General features: G+C 39.4%; 1 protein-coding gene across 4 annotated transcripts; it reads left to right on the forward strand.

Annotated features, from left to right (window-relative positions):
* Positions 1-1171: 1171 nt before the first annotated feature.
* On the forward strand, positions 1172-10328 carry LOC309715142 (uncharacterized protein). 4 transcript variants are annotated; one of them, XM_082547991.1, is made up of 7 exons: positions 2040-2331; positions 3521-3575; positions 3851-6660; positions 6764-7742; positions 8152-8319; positions 8711-8806; positions 9374-10328. In XM_082547991.1, the coding sequence occupies exons 4-7, from the start codon at positions 6774-6776 to the stop codon at positions 9689-9691; spliced, it is 1551 nt and encodes a 516-aa protein (XP_082404117.1). In that variant the 5' UTR covers positions 2040-2331; positions 3521-3575; positions 3851-6660; positions 6764-6773; the 3' UTR covers positions 9692-10328. The 4 variants fall into 4 exon arrangements, with proteins under 4 accessions (XP_082404115.1, XP_082404118.1, XP_082404117.1 ...); XM_082547989.1 differs by lacking the exons at positions 2040-2331; positions 3851-6660 and adding an exon at positions 1172-1967; XM_082547990.1 differs by lacking the exon at positions 3851-6660.
* The last annotated feature ends 978 nt before the right edge of the window (positions 10329-11306 follow it).

Genomic DNA, 11306 nt, shown 5'->3' on the forward strand with positions numbered 1-11306 from the left:
ATTTGGAGTATCTGAGCTTGAGCGTTCCATTGCTTTTCTACCATTGGTGCCTTCAGAACTATTTAATAGACTCATTTGTCAAACATCAGTGCTTTCTGTGTTGTACACAGCATCCAAGAAGAACTGGTAAATATCTATGTCTGCGTGATGCACATGTACAGTTACGGATGAAGCTTGGTAACCAAGCTTGCGAACAGTAGCTAATTACTCAGCAGTTCACCCTTTCATGCTAACATGGAACGTAAGGCTATAGCCAAAACACTGAAGTTCAAAGACATGGCACCGCATGTATTTGTCCTTGTCACTACCCGATCCGTACCGGAAACCCAATCGGTAACCCGCATGCGCGAAAGGTCTCTACTTCCGGTCGTAGCGTTTTACGATAGTTATGGGTCAGAGTATCTGTTAAGATGTTAAGAATAACAAGTATATCTTAAAATGTTTGCAATAATGAAGCATTTCAGTACAATGTAGACAAAAACGAAAAATAAAAAGAAAGTTACGGATCAGGACTCTCCGATCCTTACTGCGCATGTGTAAAGTCTGACCGTACAAATCGGGTCTACCCGATCCGTACCGCGCATGTGCAGATGTTTTTTTTTCTTCTTCTGTTCGTTTAATGGCAGTTTATTCCCCAGTGTACGAGGATACCGCCACCTGCTGACCGAGCGAATAAACCCTATTGTAAACTGAATTAGCGTCATTACAAACGTGTGTTAAATTTGATTTAGCGATAGTCGAGTGTGTTTATGCTTGTCTGTGAGGAGAGGATTGTTGGAATAGTGATGATGATGTGCGCTATCACTGTCAATTGTCAGTAAACACTTCATCTGGCTGATGAATCTACACGTGAGATATTACAAAGTCTGCATTATTAACTCTGTAATTAGGCGCCATTCTTCTTATTTTACGGCGCTGTTGCTCAATCGGGGGACGCTCTCTGTTGAGGAGAAAAGCATGAATTTCTTTGTATACGGATTATCCATTGTTTAAATGTCCCGGGCAGTCGAAAAGGAGGCAGAGCTGTTGAGAAATGCTAGGAGCTAACTGGGCGCTAACCGTATCAGTCAAATATATTGAATGTCGCAATGTTGGCAAAGAGAGGAAGTGACGTAAGATTTGCGCATGCGGGGTACCGATCGGGTTTCCGGTACGGATCGGGTAGTGACAGTCCTGTCTTCCTTCTCTCACCCTAACCAGTCGCGGCAGATGGCCCCGCCCCTCCCTGAGCCTGGTTCTGCTGGAGGTTTCTTCCTGTTAAAAGGGAGTTTTTCCTTCCCGCTGTCGCCAAAGTTAATCTTTTATTTAGTCTACACTTTTGCTGCAGAGAAGATGAAAGTTACAAAGAAGTTCTGTGAATGAAGGAAAACTTTAATCTATTAAAGATAATCTTGAATTATCTTTTTGCTTTCCTTTTTTATGTTGAACTGACATCCCTGTTTAAGCTAGCTTTTCAATCTGCATTTTACCTACCATCACCATCGGGCTAAGTGATTTTTGTTTGTTTGCTCATTGCATACCCAGAATCGTTCACTCTATGTAACCAAAGAATTGCAGACAAATACTGTACCATGAATTCTCTTTTAGTCTTGTTAGCCAGCTAGCTACACTGTAATCCCTAACAGTTGTTCTAGCTCATAACTAATAAGCTCATAACACTCAAATGTCGTTTTGTAGTTGAGCAAACTATAAAGTATTGAGCTCTGTTGGCTTTTATGCAACTTTAATTGAATAGGGCTCAATATTTTTTAGCTAATTTGTTCGGAACGCTCAAAAAGTTTAAGAAGCATATATTAGTGACGTTCTGGTGGGTGGAGTCTTGTCGCTCCCTCAGGAAAGCTGAGTCAGCCATCTTGAATTTACCTTGATGCAGGGAAGATTTGGCCAGCCTGTGTGGATTAAGAGTCCCCAACTTCAACCTACCACGACCACCACCATATTTTTTTTCATCAACTGCCCTAAATTTGGTAAGTCTAACGTGTTTTTGTTTTGTTTAAATTTAATTTCGATAAACATTCTTTTTTATTTTTTTACTGGAAATACATTCGTACTTTGCGCACAGTGAATGTTTGTTATAAATGAATTCGAATCCAAGTAATTGTAATTTTAGAAGTTTTCGAATGTGACAAATACATAATGTTATTTCAAATTAGAACGGTGTAACGTTTTGGCGGTTTTCCGTGGGGGACAACATTTCCCATAATGCATTGTATTCTTGCCCGGGAAGTTGACGGTGGCAGTTCTAGCTCCATGCCTTTGAACTTTCTACTAAAATTTTCTACTGTCCGTTTCTACCGGTTGTCGTATTCGCCGGTAATGCACGTGCGTATTGTGAGTATACTTATTTCAATAAGTGTCCGTGTTACACAGTCAGTAGTTTACGCTGTTGAGCTATGTGTGTGTGCTAGCATGAAGCGAACAATAATAAACAACATGAGTGTGTTATCATGATGGTAATTAGACACATGTTTGTATTTTTTCGTAGTCTCAAATGTGTGGTTGTGAGATAATCTCGAAGTTCTTTTAACAGTTTAGAGGGGTATTCCACTAAGCGAGCTCTACAAGTCAAGCCTTGCGGAAAAATGCATCGCCTGATTCAGCCTAACATTACACACTGGTCAAACTCGGTGCTACGAACGAAGTTCACCTAAATTGTTCGCGCTAATTCGACAAGGCTCAACCAGCCAGACTGAGGCGCCTCCTTGACACCTTTAAGCCAGACCCTATCGATCTTTGCTAGATAAATTGAAATGAAATGAAAATAAAGAGCCGCGTTCTGCTCCCAGGCTAAGAAAGAATCATTGATGCAGACTGTGCGGATCACAAATACTCCCTAACCTGTAAGGCAGGGGTGTCCAAACTTTTTTCACTGAGGGCCACATACATAAAAATATAGGAGGGGCTGGGCCACTTACTAGAAATTAGGTAAAAAACCTTAACTTTAGTGTATTAAAGTGTATTAAAGATCACAAAATCACTTAAAAGTGGTCGAATATGTTATATTGTTGAATATAATTAAAGACAAAACCGCCTTCATCACAGCTTTCCATAAATTGATCTTTATTGATTCATTCAGAAAAAGTTTTGGTAGCTCATTTTCAGAACAGCAGCTTCAGATTTCTTCTTAGACAGAAGATTTACAGCACAGAGAAAAAACAATAAAGGGGAAAATAGGACGGGTAAATTTCAAGTTTGTTATTTAAGTTATTAAGCTTAGCAACACACCTATTAACATTAGTTTGAAACGGTTAACATTAACAGACTGAACTGGACTTAATAACAGGAGTGCATATAATCTTAGTAAATTATTGTGGTGAGTATCAGCTGCGCTGGGTATGTAAATCGGGCCATCCAGCTGCGGTGCTGATTCGACGTCACTCGTGCCAAAAATCCGGACAAATGTCACTTGATCAAGGAGCAGATCTGCATCAGATGAGATCAGCTGACTACGTGTGTGTGTGCTGTGCAAAAAATGTTTTTGAACATTAACAAGTCGTGTTTGTGCACATATTGTTTACAGATATCAGACTGCAAAGAGCGTTACAGAGAGTCAGCATTTCACCAGTTGTCAGTGGGTGAGTTTTATAATTTGTGTCCTAATTTAAATAAAAAATAAATACAAAGAAACTAGAGAATTTTGCCCTGAATTATTCAAAATTTTTAGATTTTTTTTTTTGCAACAGAACAGACAAAATTAAATTACTGTGTGAACTTGTTGGCATAATTATGTTCCACCTAATTTAAAAATTGACATGCATTTTAAGTACAATGCGTGTAAACAGTGCATTTTGAAAAGCCAAAAGTGCAAACAGGGCTGAAATGGTTTTGATTGCAAATGTTTTAATTGCAGGGGTGAAGTTGGCCCAATGGAGTGGAAATGCAAGTTGTGTTCTGCAACTTCAAATACTCGGGGACAATTATTTTGGCACTACACTGTATTGCATACCCAATATTCACGAGTGTCCCCCCTGCCATGTCTCTATGACAGTTGCATTTGTACTTTTCCATCATTCGAGGCAATGAAAGCTCATCTGTCAAGATCACATAATGATTCACATAGAGTTGATGCAACTGAAGGAGCACGTGGTTGTTTTATATGTCCTTTGTGTAACTTCACACAGCCCTTTTCTGAGGGAATTCTGTTTGGTCACTTGAGAAATCATTTATGAAGTCATGAGATGGTACCATGCCCATTCAAAAACTGTAATTACAGAACAAATAGTTACTCAGCATTTAATGCACACAAAAGTAGAAAGCATAGTGGTGATTCAGGCTTTGGTGAATGTGTTGTATTGGCATACAACGATAGCGCCCCAGAGCTAGTTGCAGCAGAAAGTCTTCGGGAACCTGCTGAAACTCACAGTCCAGGGTCTGCAGACACATTTGATCTCGATGAGATAAACAGTCAGTGTGACCCAGACATGTTAAAGGCCCAGCTGAACCATAACTTGGCATCGTTATTTCTAAAGATGCAATCTATTCTTCATGTGTCAGAAATGGCATCTCAGGAAATAGTGGAACATTTGACTCAGATATTTTTCTTGTCCCAACCGATACTCAAACATGACATCAGAGAGGTCTTAGAGAGTCATGATATCACTGTCAGTGAAGCAATTCTAAATGAGGTTGTCAGTACTGTTATGGACTGCAATGTTATTGTCAGTGCCACAGCTAAGGGGAAGCCGTTATCCTCAACCAAGAGAAGGAAAACCTTCATCGAAAATAATTACCCTGTGGTAAAGCCTGTACAGTATCTGCTACAGCCAGGACACACAGCAGTACATGTTCCCATTCTCAAAATGATACAAAAAATCTTCAGTCATACAGATATTCTTGATAAAATTAAAGAAACAAAGGTGGCACAAAACGGTGTCTATGTAAGCCACCAAGATGGTTTGTACTTCAAAGAGAACACATTCTTGTCTTCAGATGAGTTCAAAATAACACTAATTTTGTACATTGATGATTTGGAGATAGCCAATCCACTTGGCACATCGCGCAAAATACACAAAATCTGTTCAGTATACTGGATGCTTGCTGATCTTCCCAGTAAATACCGGTCAGCCTTGCATGTGATTCAGCTTGCTGCTTTATGTAAAGTGGCTGACATCCAGACATTTGGGTATGAAAAAGCACTTGGTCCTTTGTTGAGAGACCTCCGTACCCTTGAACAAGATGGGATATTTATTGAGTCTATTGGTAAGGTAGTCCAAGGAACAGTCATGTGTGTGGTGTGTGACAATCTTGCAGCCCATGAGTTGGCAGGCTTTTCAAAGTCTTTTAGAGCAGAACACTTTTGCAGGTTCTGCACAGCAACACAAGTTAAACTTCAGACTCATGAAGTTGCAAGCAGCGAGTTCAGTCTTAGGACAAAAGACAGCCATAATAGTGATGTGCATGCCGTAATGCATGGGGTCAGTCGGAGTCAAAATGGTGTTCAGGCAGATTGTGTCCTGAGACAGCAACTAGAGCATTTTCATACTGTCACTGGCTTTCCACCTGATGCCCTCCATGATCTTTTGGAGGGCATTGTGCCTACAGAGCTCGCCCTGTGTATTGGAGAGATGATCCGTCGCAAATACTTCACCCTTGAATGTTTGAATGACAGAATTCTGTCATTTCCCTACCAAGGAACAGACAAGCTTGAGAAACCTCATAAAATACCACAGAGCTTTGCTTTAAAGAAAAGCATTGGTGGTAATGGCCATGAAAATGCCACATTGCTTAGACTGCTCCCTTTGATTATTGGAAATGCTGTTCCTGAAGAGGATGGGATATGGACTGTGCTAATGGACTTAAAAGAGGTAGTAGAGTTATCACTGTCTTCAGAATTCACAGAGGAGTCCATCCAGTATTTACAGTCGAAGATCCAAGATCATAGACAGATGCTGAAAGAAGCCTTTCCAGATTTCAAACTCCGTCCTAAGCATCACTACATTGAACACTATCCTGACCTTATACGTCTTTTTGGGCCCCTTGTACACTTGTGGACAATGAGGTTTGAGGGAAAACACAGTTTTTTCAAGAGAGTTGTACACGATACACAAAACTTTAAAAATGTGTTAAAAACACTCGCCGACAGGCATCAGTACATGGTAGCATTTCATCTCAGTGCCTCAGGATTCTTCAGACCTCACCAGCAAGCATCAAATGTCTCCTCTGTACTGGTATCAATGCTTCCAGATGTTGCAAAGACATATGTTAAACAAATAACAGCAAGCAATGTTATTTACAGCACATCAAAGATCTGCATTGATGGAACTGATTATAATGTAGGAATGTTTTTGTCTGTTGGACAAGAGGGAGGACTGCCTAAGTTCTGTAGAATTGAACAGGTTCTCCTGGTTAATAGTAGTGTTGTCTTTCTTTGCCAAAGGCACATATCGCACTACATTGAACACCTGAGATCTTACGAACTTTTCCCAAATAATCTGGCTGTTCACACCCCATCAGAGCTAAATGACAAAACACCTCTCTGTGCTTACAACGTAGATGGAAGATTGCTCTTGACACCAAAACGTTTCATATTATTACATTGAAGATTTATTGAAGCAGGTTAACAGCTGACTTCAACATTCTCTTGGAGCTGTGCTGGGCAGTGGGTCCATGAATAAACTGCCTCACTCCAGCAGGTGTCCTTCCATACTTCCCATCGTTCAAGTGAGGCTATGGACTTGTGTACATTGTTTGTATCACGTTTACTCTCCATAAAAATTAATGTTTGTTCTTTTTTTTCCCTTTTTCTTTTTTTTTCTTCCCCTAGGAACCAAAAGATGGCTGCTGCCCAGAAGCATGTGCTGCGTGTGTATGTTGAACGAGACACCGCCCTGAAACTTACTCTACTTGAGCGACCAAAGTCAGTGGAGGAGCTGAAAGAAATAATTCAAGAGAGGTTCAAGCCAAGACTGGATGGGGACTTTAGCCTTCACTATGAGGATCCGGACTTTGATGGTGATCTTTGTCTCCTTGTGGACATCCAGGAGTTACCAGAGAAGGGCACATTAAGAGTTGTCAGACCTGAAAGCGACACCTTCTCTACTGCATCTTCTGACACAGACATACTCCCACATGTACCTGCGATACAGCGCCAGAAGAGTTGGCCTGATGAATTTGTTGTTCCTAGTTTTGGTTATGAAATGGATCATATACTAGAAGAAGGAAATCGAGTTTATGAAGAATCAGGAAAATTGCTGAAGTTAAAGAGATCACAGAAGAGTGAAATCCTTAGAAAAATGGCAGAAACAATCTACAGTTTTAAAGCATACGCACATGACAAGGAATTGGCAATGGCTGCTCAAGCTTTGATTAGAGCTCATCCATGTCTCAGAATGACAGCTGGTGAAGACGGGGCGTTGGGATGGAAACGCCACATGGGGTACAAGCTTGCATCTTACCGTAACAATCTGGCCAAAGCTGGGGTTGCAGAAGTAGCCATCAACACAGGGAGGCGGAGCCGAAACAACCCCAACAATGATCACCCCCATCAAAACATAAAGAAAGCTCGAAAAGCTGAGGTCAACTACATCACTAACCTACCGAAGGATCAAACCCCAGCCTCTCTGGAAAAAATGAGAGAACAGATCATGCATGAAGTCGAAAAGACTGAGAGAAACTACTTGGTCATAGGCAAGCTCATGGACACAACCTATGCCCTACGTCGCCAAGAAATTGTTGGAGCTGTTGTAGCTCCACGAGTGAGAGACGTCGTGGACAGATGGCCAGCCCTACTTATAGAGTCACAGGTAAAAATAAAATAAAATTAAAAATGTGTGTGTGTGTGTGTGTGTGTGTGTGTATGTGTGTGTATATATATGTCTGTCTGTCTCTTTACTGTTCTCCCAGTTTTTAAAAGTCTAGATTTTCAAACAATTTACCAAAAAGCAAATGGCAGATGTAAAATGACAACACATCACTGTGATGTTTTTTTTTTCTTTTTTTCCCCCATTCATAGTAAACAAAGTCTCTAGAAGTTTATTTATTTAAATTTCCTTTAGATAACATTACAAAGAATGACGAATAACTTTCTATTTTGGCCTTGGTTCTGATTAGAATTTCTCTGGTTTTGCTAACCTGAGAACTTTTTAAAATACATTCACAATTCTGTTCCTAATTCATCTTTGTTCATTTCTGTGTATTTCTGTTCATGTACAGGTGGTGGCAGAGTTTCACCGAATCAACAATGTTAACCTGCGCACTCAATTCTACAAGGAGCTGGACAGACACACCCCTAGACTCATCACTTTGTTCCGAGACAAGGCCATCAAGACTGGCAAGATTGCAGAGGAGCTAGCAAAGCTCATGAGAATTTATGACATTCGGGTAAATTTTTCATTTCACATGATTCAGGATTACATTAACCGATGGTTTGTACACAGCTGTAAGAAGCCATAGTGTCAATTGCTTCAACTGTGCTCCGAGATTAAGTGATTATGCCATGGATACAAGGTTGTCATTTTAGGAGAAGGACATCTTGACAAAATCTATCCTATCAAAATATCCAAAAAAATCCAAAATACAGAATTTACCATCTATGGCTAGGGTAGGGTAGGGTAGGGTTACCCTTCTAGATTGACAAGTTTAGCCCGTTACACAAAAAGTTTGGACACCCCTGATCTATAACAATGACAATCAGAACATGGCTATCCAACACTTTGTTTTTACTCTGCATTTGTGTAAATACTATTCTAATAGATATTGTATGTTCATCTAGGAACAGCATGATGTAAATACAAGACGGGCCCTCGTCCTTCGTGCACTTCCTGTGTACCTGCGTGAAGATGCCTCCATGTTATTCAGGACTTGTGATGTAAGTGTACTGGCCTCAGCATCAACCCCTTTGCCTAGCTGTTCAGTCAAACATATGACATCGCTCAGAACTCAAGGAGAACCAGGGTATATATCAGGAAGGAGGTTCAACACAGTCCTCATCTGACTTGTTTTCTCCCATATATCAACTATTGTTGAATAAGATTGCAAGAAGATTGTTACGCATAAACCAGAAAACATGAAAATAGTTGAAAGATTATTATACAAAAAAAATCTGCAGATAAAAACTATCTCCCTTTTAAAATTCAAGTGTTCTATTTTTTTGGAGGTGCCATGTTGTGGTCAGAGAAATGTTTGGTAAATAACAAAAACAAAAATCTTGGCATATATTTATTATTGAAAACATTTATTTAAACATATGTTTTGAAGTCAAACTGAAATTAAGATTATTGTAATGCATCATGATGTATCGCCATATCAAATTAAATCGTTGACATTATAATCCTAAAAGAAACGTGTGACTTATGAAGATTCACACCTCTAATCAATAGCATGATTTGTGTCCTTGTGGGGCTGAACTCATTCTTGTATTATTTTTGTTTTGCAGTCAGCAGATGGTCCAGACCTCACTGACACTCCTGTGGCTCTGCTGACAGTTGTCACGGATGACACTACTGATTCGGCCCTCTTCAGTCCCGAAAGCATCTGCATTGTCATTGAGGATGAAATACTTGTGAATGGTCCCACAAATCTGGCTGAGTCATTTCTCCTGCTCTTTGGGTACATCTATGCACTAGACCTACAATACCCAAAGAAACTTGAGCTTACATTCACATTTATCCAGAAGGTTGTGATGTGCCTTGAGGACAACAAACCACTGAAAGGGCGTCTACTGACGCTGAAGAATGATTTGTTCAATGAGTGAATCACTCAGAATGGACTACTTGTTGAGCTGAGTATTGAGGAAGCTTTTTTTTGTTTGTTTTTTTTCCTAATCATTGGGCTTTTCTACTTCTAATTTAAAGTGAATGACTGCTCATTTTGTGGACTATTCATGTTTAACGTTGTGTTGCCTAATACCTCAATGCACTACCTGATGTTTGTTCCCAGTTATGTACAGTTGTGTAAACCAGTACATGGATGCCTCATTTCTCCTGCTTTTTGGGTAGTTCTGTGCACTAGACCTACAATACGCAGACTCTCGAGCTTTTATTCACATGTATCCAGAAGGTTGTGACCCTTGGAGTCGTTTTCTCTTGTTTTATTTATGAAGCACTTTTTTATGAGTGAGCTCTGTTGTTTGTGCCTTTTTAAAAGCACATTGTGTTTAATAAAAAGTTGTTAAATTGTTAGTGTTGTTACTTTCATGTTTTCTAACACTTTTAGCTGATTATAATTTACTGGGCAAATAGTTCAGAATTATTTGTAAGTGTATTTCCCACAGTATTTTAAAAATCTTGAAGATTAAGTATTATTTCCCATATTATAAGTTAGAAAATATGAAAAAGTTTGAGTTCATTTCCCACATCATATGAGTTGCAATATGTAAAATATTTTGAGTGTATTTCCCACCTTAATTAAGTTGAAACATATTGAACATTTTGAGTTTATTACTCCCTAATTATAAGTTGAGGAATATCAACATTTATGAGTTAACATTGAGGTAATTTAAGGCAACTGCAACTACAATTTTTATTTTAGTTAAACTTAAAACTTTTAAAAACATCACTAGAAAATTGTTGTGTAATCTGTTACACAACAATTTTTGAGTTCTGTGAACTTATTAGGTTTTACAGTGTACCAAAAACAGTGTTTGCAGAATAAGGTAGTAATAAGGTAGTAAACACTCAGATGGAAAAAGGAAAGCAACACACCAGATATATTTTATGAAGCTCTCCTGGTTTATTCACACATAATGGAGAAGAAGGTGTCAATAATTAACTATATCCGTGTCCCAGCACATGAGGGTGTTAGCGAAATGAAACCGCAGGTGCTATGTCTAAGCAGGCACTAAATTGGGACAGAGCTGAAGTGGAGGTTGGATAATGATGATGATGAGTTGAGGAAATGTGGATTATGCCGCAAGATGGATTTGAGAAATTCCCATGGTAGGTTTCCAGATGACTGAAATCCATTAGTTGAAGTGGATTCAGAGTAGCCACAACAGCAGAGGAGTAATGTACAACCTACCCTGGCAGTTAAATATGGAGCTCATGGTCCCCAAAACATAAAAGCAAAGTTATTCGTCATACCTTGCAATTCTCCCAACAAAAGCTTTTTCACAATATTCTCTGAACCAAATTGCAGACGACAGACAGTGGACAGAAAACAACAAAGCAGCGACCCAGGTTGGGAAATGCAATTATCTTTTTGCTGTAGAAAAAAAAAGCTAAATAGAGAATGTTAATCTGCATGGAGGTGGAGCTAGCTATCGGTACTCTATAGTCCAATCTCCTGAAGATTTCAAAGGACAGGTTTAAATTAATTCTATCTCTCACAGAAAGTAGGTTGAATGGGTTGTGTCTGTGTAATCATTCCAC

This window comes from Aulonocara stuartgranti (assembly GCF_965226115.1).
Source record: "Aulonocara stuartgranti genome assembly, chromosome: 10".
Lineage (NCBI taxonomy): Eukaryota > Metazoa > Chordata > Actinopteri > Cichliformes > Cichlidae > Aulonocara > Aulonocara stuartgranti.

What these genes read in the sequence shown, in the direction of transcription:
- LOC309715142 (XM_082547989.1), top strand. Translation starts at nt 1,868, where the DNA reads ATGCAGGGAAGATTTGGCCAGCCTGTGTGGATTAAGAGTCCCCAACTT. An exon ending in CCCTACTTATAGAGTCACAG is followed by an intron (nt 7,743 to 8,151) that starts GTAAAAATAAAA and finishes GTTCATGTACAG; the next exon opens with GTGGTGGCAGAGTTTCACCG. An exon ending in TGAGAATTTATGACATTCGG is followed by an intron (nt 8,320 to 8,710) that starts GTAAATTTTTCA and finishes ATGTTCATCTAG; the next exon opens with GAACAGCATGATGTAAATAC.